The 20,533-nt window shown below is 38.8% G+C and overlaps 1 protein-coding gene across 1 annotated transcript in view; it reads right to left on the reverse strand.

Moving 5' to 3' along the window:
• OCA2 (OCA2 melanosomal transmembrane protein) overlaps positions 1 to 20,533 on the reverse strand; it is a 483,960-nt gene that overhangs the window by 452,633 nt on the left and 10,794 nt on the right. Inside the window, exon 2 of the mRNA XM_058736912.1 lies at positions 451 to 742. Coding sequence (XP_058592895.1) covers positions 451 to 698 — 248 coding nt within the window. The 5' untranslated portion in view covers positions 699 to 742. The remainder of the gene's footprint in view (positions 1 to 450; positions 743 to 20,533) is intronic.

Raw genomic sequence — 20,533 nt, forward strand, 5'->3', positions numbered from 1 at the left:
TTATTGTTTTACTTTGGTAAATATTTAAGGGTTTATCAAAATTTTAAATGTAAATCAAGATTTTTCTAACGTGAAAAAAATATTGAAATGATTCACTTGACATTTATAGGAATAAAGCATATTTCAAGATACATATATATAAGCATATAAGGATACAGCATGTGCTTTTTAAAATCATGAAATACTTTTAACGCCTTAAAATAATATAATAAATTCCAAGTTCATGCTAAAAACTCTTTTCTATTTTTGTAATCTTTTGGAGTTATGTTAGCTACATTTTAGAAAGAGCATTCATTTGAAACAGGCCAGGAAAGTGATCTAATGACAGAAAGATTCTTGCATTCCTTGTATAATATCTGAAAATTTCCCACAAAAAATAGGGGAACTACACTCATAAAACACAATATGTGTGGCTTCCACATTTACCAGATAAAACTATTATAAACTCACCTCTGCTCTGTGAGGAATGAACCAAAATCCTGGTCCACAGAAGCCAAGCAGCTCTGCCCAGTTGCCCTGCTGGAGTAGGGGGATGTGGGGTCTACCCTGTTGACTCCCTGCAGTAGCCTGTGGTTGCTGGTGGCAGGTACCGCCAGCCCTGGCCTTCCCAGGCCAGCACACATAGGAGCAGATGACTGATGTAGCTCCATCTCCAGCACACCAGAGGTCAGCCCACCATCTTTGTTCTCTAGATGCATGTTCCGTTGTCACTCTTCTCACCAGGTCAGCCAGAAAGAAACCACTGTTGATGAAAAGCAAACTGGAAATATTGTTTGCACTTTGGGGAATCCATATGGAATCCATGCAGTCTCTCTCTGAAGCATTAGTTAAGTTGTAATATGTGTGCAGTATGAAATGCTATTCAACTAAAATGCTCTATAAGGATATTGATTGATATGGGGGAAAATTAAGGATACAGAAAAAACATTGATAAACTATGATATTTTTCTTGATATAAATATATACATAGCATTTTCATAGAACAGAAGACCAAAAAGACCCAGCCTCTGAAACATGAGTACCTCTGGATGGTGGGGGCTTTCTCCTTTGTTCCTGTCTATGCTATGGTTTTATGGGTTTTGCATCTAACAAATTAATACCTTTGTAATGAGAAAATAATACCTACTATGAAAATGAAAACAACTGCTTATTGAAAGTAAAATTAAAAGGTTATGATGTCCTACTCTTGGATTATATTTCTAACCATTACAATTTTATTCTTTTACATTTGCTAGCATCCCATAACCCCAGAAATAACCTTTGATTTGCAGCAGAATGGTTTGCTTTCAATAGTTGCTTTGAACCCAACACTCATTGTGAGCTTTGGTTGAGCAGGATTTGCAACACTGAGAAGCAATGTACATGACTATGGGTTCAATGGGTACAATACATGGATTCACCACTCCTTGTGACTCACTCATCAGTAAGAAGAAGGTGGAGTGTTGGTAGAATATGCCTGTATCAAAAAGTAAAGTAAATACATTTACATTAGTTTAATGCAATGTTTCCATTGTCTGGTAAAAACAAAGTCCACATGCATGTATGAACTGCAAAATACAAATTGTACAACTTTCCTGATTCCACCTACAAGTTAAATGCTCTCATATTTGCATTTAAAATGATACTTCAGGGGCACCTGGGTGGCTCAGTCGGTTAAGCGTCCGACTTCGGCTCAGGTCATGATCTCACGGTCTGTGAGTTCAAGCCCCACATCGGGCTCTGTGCTGACAGATCAGAGCCTGGAGCCTGCTTCAGATTCTGTGTCTCCCTCTCTCCTGACCCTCCCCGACTTGCACTCTGTCTCTTCCTGTCTCTAAAAAATGAATAAACATTAAAAATTTTATTTAAAAAAATGATACTTCAAAATAAAGATCAGGGATGACATTCATGCTAATAATTTAGGTTTTTAATTTGTCCTTCCTTAGAATAATGACATTTTAAAATACTGTGACAAGTCAAGAAAAAGAGTGTGGAAGAAAGGAAAAAGCTTTACATTTTAATACTCTTAACATCACTTTTTTCCTGTTTTTTAAAAAAGGAGCCCTACATTTTCATTTGCATGGGGCTCCAGAAATTATGTAGTTAGTCCTACCAAGAGTTTGGAAAGGTATCCTCCTTGTTCTCCACTGCAATCTTCTCCCATCCCTAAAGTATTCCAGCTGCTTTAGAACATGTCATTGGAATGCCCCACCAACCCCTTACTGAAACAACTAATATCTTCCTGGTCATATCTCTTCATTCTTTGAAGATCTGAATCATAGCTTGTGGTCTTGTTCTACCTTTGTCATATTTTGGTTTCAACATCTACAGAGATGATGCTTCCCACCCCCTGGACTCTCAGTTATGTGATCACCTCAATGGCAGGGAGCTTCTCTGCTTCTTCATCAGCCAAACACCCCCTGTCCCCACTCCTCTTCCCAGCAAACCCTCTCCTCCTACTTGCCCCAACTCATTCTGTCAAGCTCACCTGATGTGTGAGTTTTCTATTGCTGCATAACAAATTACTACAAAATTGGTAAGCTTAAAACAACACATGTTTATAAGCTCAGGGTTTCTGTGGGTCAGGTGTTGGGGCAGGCTTAGCTGGGTCATTTGCTAAGGATCTCAAGGTGTCATCAGGCTTTTTTTCTTATCTAGAGGCTCAACGAGGGAAAAATCTGCTTCCAAGATGACTCAATGTTGGCAGAATTCACTTCCTGGTCCTACAGGACTGGGGCCCTGGCTTCTTGATAGCTGTTGACTAGAGACCACACACTAAGCTCTCAGAAGCCACCCTCACCTTCTACAGGTTCCTGCAGTTCCTTGCCATGCGGACTCGTCCAACATGTCTGCTCACTTCATCAAGCAACCATGAGAGTCTCCAGAGTGAATCCACTGGCAAGGCAAAATTTTACATAATGTAACACAAAAACAGGAGTGACATCCCATCAATTGCCTTTGCCATATCCTACTGGTTGGAAGCCAGGCACAAGGCCTACCTTTAACTCAGGGGAGGGAATCACACAAGGACATGACCACCAGGCAGTAAGGATCATGGGGGCTACCCTGGGGTTTGTCTGCCACCCATGGCAAAACTCCCAACATTGGCTTTCCTGCCCTGTGCCAGCATCTAAGCAGCTGAATGTAGCCATAGAGAACCCTCTGTGGTTCTGACAGTCTTACATGACTTCTGTGTGCAGTGTTCCCACTGGGTCCTAAAACTGCCCAACAATTTTAACACATCTCCCAAGGCAATTTTCATTCCTGTTCTCCTCCATCTCCCTCCTTAAACTCCCATACACCCTTCCTCCTTTTCAACCTCAGCTGCTGCCTTTGCCTCTTCCTTCCTTCACTGACTGAATCAACCAGGGTCCAAGAAGGAACTAGAAGCTGAAGATGTAACCGTGGAAACTGGTTACACAAGAGATGGACATGCTGTGACACTCACCAAAGGCTAACAATTAGCAACAGTGGGAAAATTTCCACCCCACCATAGCTGAGAGCAGAGGAAGAAGGTGAGTGCAGAAACCATGGTGGGCCTTTCTGAAAGAAGGTGGAGTGCCAGAAGAGATGCCTCCCAAAGCAGAGTGGAGTGGTAAGAAGTACCAGCTTACCTCTCCCCATCCCTCAATCTCCCAGCAGAGCTTCCTATTGGCCAAACTCAGCAGGAAGATGCTGACCTGGGAGCCCAAGCAGGAGCCAGACACTGAGATTCAAAGCAGAGAACAGTGAAGGTGATGAATGTCTCTGATAGCAAAAGTCCCAGAATTGGCACACTGACAAAACTAGTAGGAATGAGAATAAAATGTCCAGCCTCCCAAGTACACAACAGTTTGCAACCCTACTGGGTACACTGGAGCCCACCCACTCTCACCTACTCAGTTGTATTGTTACAATTCTCCTCTCCTGAAGAATTCAGGCCAGCATGGAAACATACTGTGATATCTGCCAACACTATAAAGATACATCTCAGGACTACTGCTCCCAGGAAGACAGAGTAGACCTACTTTTCCCTCTTTCTCTTGATAAATACAATGAAAAACCTGACATTTTGTATAAAACAACCATAAGAAGACTCTGAAAGGTAGAGAGAAGAAAGAAAACTGGTTAGGGACCCAAGAAATGACAGAGCAGTGAGGCCCCTGAATTTTTATTTTGCCTCATATATCCCAGAAAGGGTGCTGAAGAAGTTGGCAACCTGGAAAGATCAACAAGCACAAAGCAAAAAAGTCCCAAGAAAAGCACGCTTTTTTTTTTTTAACATTTATTCATTTTTGAGAGACAGAGAGAGAGAGACACAGCATGAGCAGGAAAGGGGCAGAGAGAGGGAGACACAGAATCCGAAGCAGGCTCCAGGCTCTGAGCTGTCAGCAGAGCCCGACGCGGGGCTCAAACTCACGAACTGCGAGATCATGACCTGATGCCAAAGTCGGACGCTCAACAGACTGAGCCACCCAGGCTCCCCTAAAGCCTACTTTTTCTAACCAAAGGAGGAGTTAAGGTGCAGCTAAGCAGGACAGAAAACTTTTAGGCAGTAACTGCTTTACTGGAGCCAAACACTGCAAACCCATATCCACCCAAGACAGCAAAGGCCAAGTGGGGAGTCTAAACCTCCACCCTCCCCAGGCTGAAATAAAGGACCCAGGCCCCCATCCCTATTGGTGTCAGAGAAGACTTATGGGGATCTGGGATGTTCACCTCTACTGGGTGCTAGGTAGTCCCATCTCCTCCCTACACACCCCTCAACCCCTGTGTAGGCAGAAACCACACACTGGGAACCTAAACTTCACCCCTCCCTGCAATAAAAAGAACCCCTCCCCATCTTTGCTAAGATTTCAGAGGAGGCCAAGTGGAAAGTCAGGACTTTAACCACCGCTTGGCAGTAATGAGGGCACCCCCAATGGTGTCACTAGAAGCCACATAAGTAATATGGTGTTTTACACCCTTCCAGCCAGGATGGTAGGTGTGGTGTCAGAGGAAGTCAGGCCTTTCTGCTGGTGTGGTGTCAGAGGAAGTCAGCTAAAAGAAACTTTAAATAGGAATACAGAGTTTCATAATACCCAAAATGTTCAATGAAACTCAAAAGGTTTTAATTAAAAAAAATCAACTGTCACAGTGATAACCAGGAAAACCTCAACTTGAAAAAAATAGAAGAAAACATTTAAATAAAAGATGTTAGAATTATCTGACCGAAATTTTTAAAGCAGCCAAAATAAAAACATTTCAACAAGCAATAACAGACACTTGAAGCAAATGGGGGGAAAAGAGAAAATCCCAGCAAAGAAACAGTCTCAGAAAAGAAGAGCCAAATAGAAGTGAAAAAAAAAAAAAACAATAGCAAAATTAACACTCAAAGATGAGCTTAACAACAAAATGGAGGGGGGTGGTGAGAAAAGAACTGATGAACTGGAAGACAGAACAACAGAAATACAATCTGATAGAGTTTTAAAAAAATTAACAGAACCTCAGAAACATGTGGGACAATAATAAGATATTTAACATTCATGTAATCAGAATCCCAGAAGAAGAGAAAGACTGTGTAGCTGAAAAAGCACTTAAAGAAATAAGGGCTGAAAACTCCCCAAATTTGGCAAAACACATAAACGTTACAGATCCAAGACACTTAATGATATTAAAAAATGATAAATTCAAAGAAATCCACATCAAGACATAAAATAGACAAACTTCTGAAGACTAAAGAAAGACAAAGAAAAACTCTTGAAACCACTAGCAAATGACAATATACCTAGACAGTAAAAACAATTCAAATGACAGAAGAAGTGGAATATTTTTTGAAGTAATGAAAAAATAAAAACTATTAACCTAGAATCTTCTATCCAGTGAAAATATCCTTCAAGAATGAAGATGAAATCAGACCTTCTTAGATGGACAAAACTGAAAGAACTATCCTAAAAGAATGGCAAAGGGAAGTTATCAAAACATAAAAGGACAGCTAAAGGAAGGAATTCTGGAGCATCAGGAAGGTAAAAAAGAAAAAATGGAAACAAGAAATGGGTAAATATAACATTTTCCTCTCCTCTTGGATCTTCTAAATTATGTTTGATTTTGAAACAAAAATTGTAACACTCTTTGATGTAGTTATAAATCTATGTAGAGGAAATATTTAAGACAACTTTATCACAAATGTAAAAGGATATAGAGAGGGGTAAGGTTTTTCTAAATTTAACTCAAACTGATAAAATGATAACACTATGACAAGTATTGTATATATAATTTAACACCTAGAGAAACGACTTGAAAAAGCTACAAAAGACATATATTCAAAAATACAGGAGATAAATCAAAATGGAATTACAAAATAAGACAATTAACCCACATTCCTAACATTAAACTTCCATTGGATATAAATGGTATAAATATAATTAAAAGACAGAGACTGGTAGAGTGGATTATAAAACATGATTCAGCTATGTACAGTCTACAAAAAATTACTTCAAAAATAATAATATAAGTAGGCTAAAATGTGAAAGAATGGAAAAAGATATTCAAGCATTAATCCAAAGAAAGCACAACTGGCTGTATTGATATAAGATAGACTTCAGAAAAAATATTAGGTGCAAAGAGAGACATTATATAATAATAAGAGTCAATTTACTAAAAAGACATAGAAATCTTAAATATGTATGTACCAAACAACAGAACTGCAAAATATGTGATGCAAAAAACTAATGGAACTGAAAGAAGAAAGACACATGTACAGTTCTATAGTTGGAAATTTCATTTCCCTCTCAGCAATTAATAGAACAACCACACAGAAAATCAGCAAGGATATAGACGCAATGAATAACACCATCAACCAATAGGATCTAATTGACACATATGGAATACTCCACCCAACAACAGCAGAACATACTTTTTAAGTGCCCATAGAACATATACCAATGTATACTACATCTTGGACCATAAAACAAACCTCAGAAAATTTATTTTTTAATATGATTTATTGCCAAATTGGATAACATACAGTGTGTACAGTGTGCTCTTGGTTTTGGGGGTAGATTCCCATGATTCATTGCTTACATACAACACCCAGTGCTCATGCCAACAAGTGCCCTCCTCAATGCCCATCAGCCATTTTCCCCTCTCCCCCCACCATCAACACGCAGTTTGTTCTCTGTATTTAAGAGTCTCTTATGGTTTGCCTCCCTCCCTCTGTTTTTTCCCCTTCCCTTCCCCCATGGTCTTATGCTAAGTTTCTCAAGTTCGACATGAGTGAACACATATGATATCTGTCTTTCTCTGACTGACTTATTTCACTTAGCATAATACCCTCCAATTCCATCCACGTGGCTGCAAATGGCAGGATTTCATTCTTCCTCATTGACAAGTAGTATTCCATTGTATATATTAACCACATCTTCTTTATCCATTCATCAGTTGATGGACATTTAGGTTTTTTCCATAATTTGGTTATTGTTGATAGCGCTGCTGTAAACATTGGGGTACATGTGCCCCTATGAATCAGCACTCCTGTATCCTTTGGATAAATTCCTAGTACTTCTATTGCTGGGTCATAGGGTAGCTCTATTTTTAATTTTTTGAGGAACCTCCACACTGTTTTCAGAGTGGCTGCACCAGTTTGCATTCCCGCCAACAGTGCAATTGTTCATTTTAGCCACTATGACCAGTGTGAGGTGGTATCTCAGTGTGGTTTTGATTTGTATTTCCCTGATGATAAGTGACATTGAGCATCTTTTCATGTGTCTGTTGGCCATCTGGATGTCTTCTTTGGAAAAGTGTCTATTCATGTCTTCTGCCCATTTCTTCACTGGATTATTTGTTTTTGGGTGTTGACTTTGGTAAATTCCTTACAGATTTTGGATACTAATCCTTTATCCAATATGTCATTTGCAAATATCTTTTCCCATTCTATCAGTTGCCTTTTAGTTTTGTTTATTGTTTCCTTTGTAGTGCAGAAGCTTTTTATCTTCATGAAGTCCCAATAGTTCATTTTTACTTTTAATTCCCTTGCCTTTGGAGATGTGTCAAGCAAGAATTGCTGCGGCTGAGGTCAAATACGTTGTTGCCTGTTTTCTCCTCTAGAGTTTTGATGTTTTCCTGTCTCACATTTAGGTCTTTCATCCATTTTGAGTTTATTTTTGTGTATGGTGTAAGAAAGTGGTCTAGTTTAATTCTTCTGCATGTTGCTGTCCAGTTCACCCAGCACCATTGCTAAACAGACTGTCTTTTTACCACTGGATACTCTTTCCTGCTTTGTCAAAGATTAGTTGGCCATACATTTGTGGGTCCAATTCTGGGTTCTCTATTCTATTTCATTGGTCTATGCGTCTGTGTTTGTGCCAATATCATACTGTCTTGATGGTTACATCTTTGTAATACAGGCTAAAGCCCGGTACTGTGATGCCTCCCACTTTAGTTTTCTTTTTCAATATTACTTTGGCTATTCAGGGTCTTTTGTGGTTCCATATAAATTTTGGGATTGTTTGTTCTAGCTTTGAGAAGAATGCTGGTGCAATTTTATTGGAATTGCATTGAATGTGTAGATAGATTTGGGTAGTGTTGACATTTTAATAATATTTATTCTTCCAATCCATGAGCATGGAATGTTTTTCCGTTTCTTTGTCTTCTTCAATTTCCTTCATAAGTTTTCTATAGTTTTCAGCATACAGATCTTTTACATCTTTGGTTAGATTTATTCCTAGGTATTTTATGTTCTTGGTGCAATTGTAAATGGTATCAGTTCCTTGATTTCTCTTTCAGGTGCTTCATTATTATTGTAGAGAAATGCAACCGATTTCTGTACATTGATGTTGTACCCTGAGACTTTGCTGAATTCATGTATCAGTTCTAGTAGCCTTTTGGCCTTCCATGTAGAGTATCATGTTGTCTGTGGAAAGTGAAAGTTTGACATCTTCTTTGCCAATTTTGATGCCTTTTATTTCATTTTGTTGTCTAACTGCTGATGCTAGGACTTCCAACACTATGTTAAACAACAGTTGTGAGAGTGGACATCCCTGTCATGTTCCTGATCTCAGGGGGAAAGCTCTCAGTTTTTCCCCATTGAGGATGATATTAGCTGTGGGCTTTTATGATGTTTAGGTATGTTCCTTCTATCCAGAATTTCTTGAGGGTTTTATTAAGAAAGGATGCTGTGGGGTACCTGGGTGGCTCAGTCAGTTAGGCGTCTGACTTTGGCTCAGGTCATGATCTCATGGTTTGTGGGTTTGGGCCCCGCATCAGCCTCTGTGCTGACAGCTCAGAGCCTGGGGCCTGCTTCAGATTCTGTGTCTCCCTCTCTCTTTGCCCTTCCCCCACTCACACTCTGTCTATGTCTCTGAAAAATAAATGTTAAAAAAAGTTGAAAAGAAAGGGTGCTGTATTTTGTCAAATTCTTTTTCTGCATCTATTGACAGGATCAGATTGTACTTATCCTTTCTTTTATCAATGTGATGTATCACATTGATTTATTTGTGAATACTGAACCAGCCCTGCAGCCCAGAAATGAATCCCATTTGATTATGGTGGATAATTCTTCTTATATGCTGTTGAATTCAATTTGTAAGTATCTTGTTGAGAACTTTTGCATCCATGTTCATCAGGGATATTGGCCTGTAACTCTCCTTTTTTGTGGGGTCTCTGTCTGGTTTTGGAATCAAGGTAATGCTGGCTTCATAGAATGAGCCAAAGCTTTCCTTCTGTTTCAATTTTTTGGAACAGCTTCAGATGGATAAGTATTAACTTTGCTGTAAATGTCTGGTAGAATTCCCTTGGGAAGCCATCTGGCCCAGGACTCTTATTTGATGGGAGATTGTTGATAACTGATTCAATCTCTTCACTAGTTATGGGTCTGTTCAAATTTTCTATTTCTTCCCGTTTGAGTTTCGGCAATGTGTGGGTGTCTAGGAATTTGTCCATTTCTTCCAGACTGTCCAGTTTGTTGACATGTAATTTTTCATAGTATTCTCTGATAACTATTTGTATTTCTGAGGGATTGGTTGTGATAAGTCCATTTTCATTCATGATTTTATCTATTTGTGTTCTCTCTTTTTTCTTTTTGAGAAGTCTGGCTAGGGGTTTATCAATTTTATTTTTTCAAAAAACAAGTTCTTAGTTTCATTGATCTGTTCTATGGTTTTTTTGTATTCTATATTGTTTATTTCTGCTCTTTATTATTTATCTTCTGCTGGCCTTGGGGTGTCTTTGCTGTTCTGCTCCTAGTTCCTTTAAGTGTGCTGCTAGATTTTGTATTTGGGATTTTTCTTATTTCTTCAGATAAGCCTGGATTGCAATGTATTTTCCTCTTAGGACTGCCTTTGCTGCACCCCAAAGGATTTTGACTGTTGTATTTTCATTTCGTTTCCATATATTTTTTGAATCTCTTCTTTAATTGCCTGGTTGACTGTTCATTCCTTAGTAGGATGTTCTTTAACCTCCATGCATGTGGAGGTTTTCCATACTTTTTCCTGTTGTTGATTTGAAGTTTCATAGCATTGTGATCTAAAAATGTGCATGGTATGATCTCAATTCTTTTACACTTATTGAGGGCTGTTTTGTGACCTAGTATGTGATCTCTCTTGGAGAATATTCCATGTGCACTTGAGAAGAATGTGTATTCTGCTGCTTTAGGGTGAAAAGTTCTGAATATATCTGTCAAGTCCATCTGGTCCAGTGCATCATTCAGGATCATTGTTTCTTTATTGATTTTCTGCCTAGATGATCTGTCCATTGTTGTAAGTGTAGTATTAAAATCCCTGCAATTACCACATTCTTACCAATAAGATTGCTTAGGTTTGTGATTGTTTTATATATTGGGGTTGCTCTGAATTGGGTGCATAAACATTTATAATTGTTAGCTCTTCTTGATGAATAGACCCATAATTATGATATAATGCCCTTCATCTCGTTACAACTTTTATTTTAAAATCTAGTTTTTCTGATATAAGTATGGCTACTCTAGCTTTCTTTTGACTTACAAGTATCATGATAGATGGTTTTCCATCCCCTCACTTTCTATATAAAGGTGTCCTCAGATCTAAAATGGGTCTCTCATAGACAGAAAATAGATGGGTCTTGTTTTTTTATCCATTCTTATAACCTATGTCTTTTGATAGGAGCATTTAGTCCACTTACATTCAGTGTTATTATTCAAAGATATGGATTTAGAGTCATTGTGTTATCCTGTTGGTTTCATGCTTGTAGTGGTGTCTCTGGTACTTTTTGATCTTTGCAACATTCCACTCACAGAGCCCGCCCCCTTAGGGTCTGGTTTAGTGGTGATGAACTCCTTCAGTTTTTGTCTGGGAAAACCTTTAGTTCTCCTTCTATTCTGAATGACAGTGTTGCTTGATAAAGGATTCTTGGCTACATATTTTTCCTATTCAGCACATTGAGTATTTCCTGCCACTCCCTTCTGGCCTGCCAAGTTTCAGTAGATAGGTCTGCTACTACCCTTATGTGTCTACCCTTGTAGGTTAAGGCCTGTTTGTCCCTAGCTGCTTTCAGAATTCTCTCTTTATCTTTCTATTTTGCCAGTTTCACTATGATATGTCATGCAGAAGATCAATTCAAGTTACCACTGAAGGGAGTTCTCTGTGCCTCCTGGATTTCAATGTCCGTTTCCTTCCCTAAACTGGGGAAGTTCTTGGCTATGATTTGTTCAAGTACACTTTCCGCCCCTTTCTCTCTTTCTTCTTCTGGAACTCCTATGATAACAGATATTATGTTTCATTGAATCACTTAGTTCTCTAATTCTCCCCTCGTGGTCTAGAATTTTTTTTCTCTCTCTCAGCTTTCTCAGTATCATCTTTTTCCATAATTTTATTTTCTACTTCACTTTTTCTCTCCTCTGCCTCTTCAATCCTCACTGTCACTATGTCTAGTTTATTTTACACCTCATTTACAGCATTTTTATTCATCATAACTATTTTTTAGTTCCTTGATCTCTGCAGCAATAGATTCTCTGCTGTCTTCTCTCCTTTTTTCAAGCCTAGTAATTAATTTTATTACTATCATTCTAAATTATTGTTCAGTTAGATTGTTTATGTCTGTTTTCGTCAGTTCTTTAGTTGTCATTTCTTCCTGGAATTTCTTTTGAGGAGAATTCTTCTGTTTCATCATTTTGGCTAGTTTTCTGTCCCTTATGTGTTTTAAAAGCTTGTTATGTGTCCTGCACCTGTGAGCACTACTATATTAAAGAGGGGTCATACACTGTCCAGGGCCTGGCCCTTCAGGAGGTGCTTTTTTGGAGTGTGTTCCTTGCTCTCTGTTGTTGTGACTTTGGTTGCTTTATCTCCCTCCCCATAGTGATGTTTTGGACCTTCCATCAGGTGTGCTTTGATTTGTTCATTGAAGTAGCCCTAGAAAAGAAAACAAACAAAACAAAAAACAACAAAAAACAAATAAACAAACAAAAAACAAACAAGCAAAAAACAAAAACAAAAAACAAAACAAAACAACCAAAAATAGCAGCTACAACAAACCAATGGCGGGGGGGGGGGGGTTGAAATAAAAGAAAATTGACCAAGCAGATAAACTATATGGCTTAATCCAGAGAGAGAGAGAGAGAGGAAAATAAATAAGGAGATATAGAACAGGTATAAAGAGAATAGATTAAATATGTCTGCTTAAACAAACCAACAATCAGAATAACCAGACTAGAGGGAAGAAATAAGGAAGAAAAAAACATATATATACTATGAATTTTCCAAGAATTAAATCAAAAAATGCAAAACTGCTGGGTGCCTTGGAACTGGTGGCAGTGCTGGTCTGGAGGAGGGGCTGTCTGGTTCATCAGCATCAATACTGCTTCAGTAGATATGCAGTTACCTGGCATGGAGGGGCATGGTTTGGTGTGCACCAGTCCTGCCTCCAATGTGGGCCCACTGTCTATTCCCTGAAGCCCCACCTTGTTGGTGATAGGGAGAAAAATGGCAACATCCATGGACTGGGTGTCCCAGACCACTCTGTTCAGGCCGTCCTTGCAGTGCCACAGGTGCAAATGAAGCAGTTTGTCCCACTCCACCAACTCCTGCACCTCCTTGGCTCTTGGCTGGGATTTAAACCCCGATATCTTAAAGGGTCCCCCTGTGCACCCCAGTTTCAGGGAAGTGCCGCTCCATGCCATCAATGTATGGCCTCTGGCTGGTGGGTGCAGGCAGTCTTTGTCCCTTGAACAGTTATATACCTTCTTCCTACAGCACTCCAGGGAGGGTATTGCTTTCTCCCACTGTGGACTGCACCTCTGAACTAGTTACTGAACCAGGAGCTGGCTCCCCTCCTCCCCAGGTGCACAAACGGGGCAGCTGGCACCAGTCCAGAGAAAGCCCCACAGTTAGCAACTGGATCTTTCTCCATCCCAGTCTGTGGTTTTTCTCTTGTCCAGATATTGTCCTTCCACAGCCTCTATTTCTCTTTCCTTTGTCTCTCTGCAGAAGAGGAATCCCTCCCATCAGTGCCTATGCCATCCATTTTATCTCTCCCAGTTCACAATCATGCACCTATGGCCTGCCAGGTTGTCCCCGTGTGTCCCTGGAGACATCTCTGTCACTCTGCAGCCTGGACTCTTGGAATTCAGAGTCCTTTGGCCTCCACATTGCTGTGTTTGAGGGATGAGGTAAATTCAGATCCCCCTACTTCTCTGCCATGTTGGATCTCCCAACCCAAACCTCAGAAAATTTAAAAGAATTGAAAACACACAGTGTGTTCTGTAGCCATGATCAAATCAGATTAATAACAGAAAGACAAGCAGAAAATCTGCATACCTGAAAATTAAACAACACACTTCTAAATAACCCAGAAGTCAAAGAGGAAGTTTCAAGGGAAATAAAAATTGTACTGAACTAAACAAAATTAAAATATAACATTTCAAAATCTGTGGAATAAAGCTAAGCAGTGATGAGAGGGAAGTTTACAGCATTAAATGTTCATTCTGGAAAGAAGAAAAGGTCTCAAATCAATAATCTAAACTCTCATCAAATTAACTAATTCCCATCTTAGTAACCTAGAAAAAGAAGAGCAAAATAAACCAAAGAAAGCAGAAGTAAGAAAACAATAAATATAAGAGTAAAAATCAATGAACTAGAAAACAGAAAAACAACAGAGAAAATCAATGAAACAAAGAACCTGTTCTTTATTTTTTTTTCATTTACTTATTTTTGAGACAGAGAGAGACAGAGCATGAACAGGGGAGGGTCAGAGAGAGGGAGACACAGAATCTGAAACAGGCTCCAGGCTCTGAGCTGTCAGCACAGAGCCCGACGCGGGGCTCGAACTCACAGCCCTCACGGACCGCGAGATCATGACCTGAGCTGAAGTCGGCCGCTCAACCGACTGAGCCACCCAGGCACCCCAGAACCTGTTCTTTTAAAACATCAATAGAGGGGTGTCTGGGTGGCTCAGTTGGTTAAGCATCTGACTTCAGCTCAGGTCATGATCTCATAGTCTGTGAGTTCAAGCCCTGCATCAGGCTCTGTGCTGACAGCTCAGAGCCTGAAGACTGCTTCAGATTCTGTGTCTCCCTCTCTCTCTGCCTCTCTCCCATGTGCATTTTCTATCTCTCTCTCTCTCAAAAATAAACATTAAAAAAAAATTTAAACATCCATAGAATTGACAAACACCTCTACTATGACTGACAAAGAAAAAAAAGAATAGAAATTACCAATGTCTGGAATTAAATGGGGAACATCACTACAGACATTACAGACATGAAAAGGATAATAATGGAACATTATGAACAACTCTGCACACATAAATTTGGCATCTTAGATGAAAGGGACCAATTTATCAAAAAGCACAAATGAGTACAATTCACCCAATATAAAATAGATAATTTGAATAATGCTACAACTACTAAGTAGATTGTGAATTTTTGAATTCCCAAAATACAAATCTCTAGGGCCAGATTATTTCACTGCAAACTTCTAACAAACATTGAAAGAAGAATAACACCAATTCTACCCAATCTCTTCTAGAAAATAGAAGATGAGGTTGGGAATAGGGAAGAGTTCCCAATTAATTTTATGAAGTTACTGTTGCCCTTATACCAAAATCAGACAGAGACAAGAAGATGAGGTACACTTCCCAATTAATTTTATGAGGTTAGTGTTATCCTTATACCAAAATCAGAGGCAGTATGAGAAGGAAAAGAAAAGAAAAGAAAAGAAAAGAAAAGAAAAGAAAAGAAGAAAAGAAAGAAGCAAAGAAGGAAAGAAATAAAGAGGAAGGAAGGAAGGAAGGAAGGAAGGAAGGAAGGAAGGAAGGAAGAAACTGTGAGAGAGGGAGAGAGGGGGAAGGGGGTGGGAGGGGAAGGAAGGAAGGAAGGAGAAAGAAAGAAAGAAAGAAAGAAAGAAAGAAAGAAAGAAAGAAAGAAAGAAAGAAAGAAAGAAAGAAAAGAAAGAAAGAAAGAAAGAAAGAAAGAAAGAAAGAAAGAAAGAAAGAAAGAAAAAAGAAAGAGAAAGAAGAAGGCAGGAAAAGAAAGAAAGAAAGAAAGAAAGAAAGAAAGAAAGAAAGAAAGAAAGAAAGAAAGAGAGAAAGAAGGAGGGAGAGAGGGAGGGAGAAGAGGGAGGGAGGGAGTGAATGTGGCACAAAAATAATTAAATATTAGCAAAGGAAATTCAACAATATATAATATACACTATGACCAAGTAGAATTTATTCCAGAGATGCAAAACTAGTTAAGGATTCACAAATTGATCAATGTTAACTATACACTTACCATATGAATCAATAATTATACTTCTAGGTAGATAACCAAGAGAAATGGGGCACATGCCCACAAAAAAACACGTACATATTTATAGGAGCATTATTCATAACCCTCAAAAAGTAAAAACAACCCAAATGTCCATTATTAATAAATAAATAAAATGTGGTATATCCATATGATAGAATACTATTCAACAATGAAAATGAATAATATACTGATCATGCTATGACATGGATGAACTTTTAAAACACTGTTAAGTGAAAGAAGCCAGTCACAAAAGAGCACATATTGCCTCATTCCATTTATACATGAAGTCTTCTGAATAGACAAACCTACCAAGACAGAAAGTAGATTAGTGGCTGCCATTAGGAGAGGAGTGAAAGATACAAGGAAAATGAGGACTGACCATACATATGGGGCTTTATTTTGGGTTAGTGAAAGTGCCCCAAAATAGATTGTGGCCATCACCATCCAATTCAGTGGATATAGTGAAAATCATTGAATTGTACCTTTTAAATGGACATATTATATGATAATTATATATCAATAAAGCTAATAAAAACATCAATCAATATAATCTACCATGTTAACAGGCAAAAGAAGAAAAACCATATCAATTGTTGTAATCATATCAATTTGACAAAATTCAATACCCATTCATGCTAAAAATTTGAAGGAAACTGGAATAGTGGGGAACTTCCTCAACTTGATAAAGAATATCTACAAAAAACCTATAGTTAACAACGTACTTAATACAAAGAAACTTGAAGATTTCCTGCTATGATCAAGAACAAGGCAAGGATTTCCACTCTTATCACTGCTATTCAATATAGTACAAGAATATCTATGTTTTGGATTCTGTGTCTCCCTCTCTCTGACCCTCCCCCGTTCATGCTCTGTCTCTCTCTGTCTCAAAAATAAATAAACGCTAAAAAAAAAATTAAAAAAAAAAAAAGAATATCTAGCCAGTGCAATAGGGCAAAAAAAAAAAGGGGGGGGTGGTAGAGAGAGCAGAAAGGAAGAAATAAAACTGCCCCAATTTTCAGTGGATTCCAAGTAATCCACAAAAATATCCTCATGGAGCTAAGTGAGTTCATCAAGGTCACAGGATACAAGATAATATTTTAAAAAGCTATATTTCCATATGCTATCAATGAACATGTTGAAACCAAAACTGAAAATACAATTTACAGTTGCTAAAAAGTTAAATATTTAGATGTACATCCAAAAAGACATGTACTGACTCATATGCTAGAAACCATAAAACACTGATGAAAGGAATCAAACAACTAAATAAATTAAAAGATAAATTATGTTTATGGATTGGAAGACTCAACATAGTAAACATGTCAATTCTCTCCAAATTTATATACAGATTTAATGCAATTCCTATCAAATTCCAGAAAGATATTTTATAGATATAAAATTCAAGATATCACATGGGAAGGCAAATAATCTAGAATACCTAATGTAATTTGGGGAAAAAAAGATTAAAATGGGAGGAACCAATCTACCAAAATGCAAGACTTACACTATACAGTTACTGTTACTCTTAGTTACAGTAACTAAAAGAGTGTGGTGTGAGCAGACTCATACATACATACATGGATCAACAGAACAGAACAGAGGACCTAGAAATAGACCCATGAAAATATGCCCAGTGGATTTTGACAAAGGTGCAAAGGCAATTTAACATTAGAAAGACAACCTGTTCAACAAATGGTGCTGGGGCAACTGGATATCCATGGGCAAAAGAAAAAGAACCTTTAGTTTATTTCCCATAACTTATAAAAAAGTTAACTCAAAACACAACACACACTGGGGCGCCTGGGTGGCTCAGTAGGTTAAGTGTCCAACTTCAGCTCAGGTCATGATTTTGCGGTCCATGGGTTTGAGCCCTGCATTGGGCTCTGTGTTGAGAGCTCAGAGCCTAGAGCCTGCTTCAGATTCTCTCTCTCTCTCTCTCTCTCTCTCTCTCTCTCTCTCTCTCAAAAATAAATAAACATTAAAAAATTTTTTAAAAACACAACACACATTTAAATGTAAAACTATAAAAGTTTTACAAATAAACATAGGGGAAAATCTTTAGACATAGGGCTAGGCAAAAACAAAAAAAAAACAAAAACAAAAACAAAACAACCTTAAACTTGACACCAAAACACGATCCATAAAAAGAAAAAAAAATGATAAATTGGACTTAACCAATATTATAATTTCTTTCTCTGTGAAAGACTGTTAGGAGGATGAAAAGACAAACCACAAACTTGGAGAAAATACTTGCCAATCACATATCCAGGAAGGGATATGAATACATAAAGAACTCTCAGGGAAGAGAAGATGGTGGCAGAGTAGGAGAATCCTAGGCTCAGCTCAGCTCATGAATACAACTAGATAACCATTAAATCAGCCTAAATACCTCAGAAATGAACCTGACTTCTCCATAACTACACTCCAAAACTAAAGGTAGAGAACAGGCCATATCGAAGAAGGTGGGAAGTGCAGAGACACAGTTTGAGAGAGGAATGGATCATGGTTGCTGCAGTGGGGAGACAGCCATGGTCCCAGAGAAGGGCAAAGACAGATTAAAGCACAAGGGAGTCCACACAAGGAAGACAAATTGCCAAAGCAACTGGCTTGGAAAGCAAGAGGAGCCAAATTTTGTGAGTTCTTCCAACCAGCAGGGCTTAAAGCCTTGAGTTTTAAAGGTCAGAAGCTTTGGCTCAGGGAATGCCTGAAGAACATTGAGGCTGCTCTTGGAGAGAGGGCAGAGGAAATAGCATGTGGACCTACAGTGTGGAAACAGCGATCTGAAAACACCTGGGGCCCACAGAAGGGAGGTCATTTGCTCATCTCAGAGCATACCCTGAGAGGCAGCATTCACAGAGAGATCCCTCCAGGAACAAAGGAACTAGCAGGTGCCACTCTCCGCCCCCCCCCACACCTCTCAGCATAAACACAGGGCTACCAGTGCAGCACTGACACTAGGCTATCTAACTTGCTTCACCAGTACCTGTCCCCCAGGCTATGGTGGAACCTCCCTTCCCAGTCATGCTTATCTCAGTCCCAGTGAAGTAGCCTCCTCCCCCAGAAGACCAACCAAAACCCCTGCCCACACCACATTTCCCAGCCTGGGAGTTTTGGGGGCCTTGGTTTCAGCAGTGCTGGCAACGGGTCTCATTTCTTTTCTCTCTTTCTTTCTTTCTTTCTTTCTTTCTTTCTTTCTTTCTTTCTTTCTTTCTAATGTTTATTTATTTTTGACAGAGAGAGAGCACAAGCAGGGGAGAGGCAGAGAGAGAGGGAGACACAGAATTTGAAGCAAGCTCCAGCACAAAGCCCGATGTGGGGCTCAAACCCACAAACCGTGAGATCATGACCTGAGCCAAGTCAGATGCTTAACTGACTGAGCCACCCAGGTGCCCCTCAACAGGTCTCATTTCAAAAGCAGACCAGCACACGCCTAATTAAAACTCAGCATGTTCAGGCCAGGGACCAAACACTGCCCATAACAGGCAAAATGAGCCTCTGCAGGTGACTGGCCTAAAGGATAAAGTGGCCAGGAAACAACAGCAGAGTTCATGCAGCACATATTGGAGATACTGCCAGAAGCAACAGGCCCTGGGAACAGGTGACACTATACTGCAAGGGCACTACAGGACCTCTTCTTCATAAGGCCATTACCCTCAAGAATAGAGACAGAGATGACTTTCCTAACTCAGAGAAACAGGCACAGAGACTTAAACAAAATGAGAAAACAGAGGAATTTGAAAAAATGAAAGAACATGACAGGGCCATAGTCAGAGATCTAAGCAAAACCGATATAAGTAATATGCCTCATAAAGAATTAAAGGACCAATCATAAAGATATTCGTTGAACTTGAGAAAAAAGTGGGAGACATCAGTAAAACCTTTAACACAGAGATAAGGAATAGTACAGTAGAGATGAACAGTTCAATAAACAAAATGAGAGACACGCTTGATGGAATGAACACCAGGCTGGAAGAAGCAGAAAAATGAATTAATGACCTACAAGACAGAGTAATAGAAAGTAATCAGGCTGAACAAATGAAAAACAAATGGCAATAGACTTAGGGGACTCAGTGACTCCGTTTGAATTCAGTATCAAACATAAAATTCATATTATAAGAGTCCCAGAAGAAGATGAGAGAGAAAGGGGGCAGAAAATTATTTTTTATTATTGAAATTTATTTGAAGAAATAATAGCTGAAAATTTCCCTTATCTGGGGAAGGAAACAGATATCCACATCCAGAAGGCACAGAGAACCCCCAACAAAATTAACAAAAGCAGATCCACAAAAACATTTTGCAATGGCAAAATGTAGTGATAAAGAAAAATATTTAAAAGCAGCAAGACAAAAAAAAGACAGTTATATACCCCATATGGCAATGAGTGGACTTTTCAGCAGAAATTTGCAAGCCAGAAGGAATGGCATGATATATTCAAAATGCTGAGTGGGAAAAATATGCAGCCAATTGAACCAGAGATGAAGAGTTTCCCAAACAAAAACTAAAGGAGTTCATGACCACTAAACTGGCCCTGAAAGAAATATTAAAGGGGACTCTTTGAGTGGAAAGGGAAAACCAAAAGTAACAATATGAAAGTAGCAAACACAAAAGCAGTAAAAATGAATATTTCTGTTAAAAAACTGGTCAAGGAACTCACAAAATAAAAGGATGCAAAATATAACACCATATACCTAAAACATGGGAAGGAGAGGAGTAAAGAAATGGGTTCAAACTTAAGCGAAATCAACTTAATATAGACTGCCATATGCATAATATCTTATATATGAACCTAATGATAATCACAAATCAAAAAACACTAATAGATATGCAAAGAATAAAGAAAAA

Source organism: Neofelis nebulosa, chromosome 7 (genome assembly GCF_028018385.1).
Source record: "Neofelis nebulosa isolate mNeoNeb1 chromosome 7, mNeoNeb1.pri, whole genome shotgun sequence".
Taxonomy (NCBI): domain Eukaryota; kingdom Metazoa; phylum Chordata; class Mammalia; order Carnivora; family Felidae; genus Neofelis; species Neofelis nebulosa.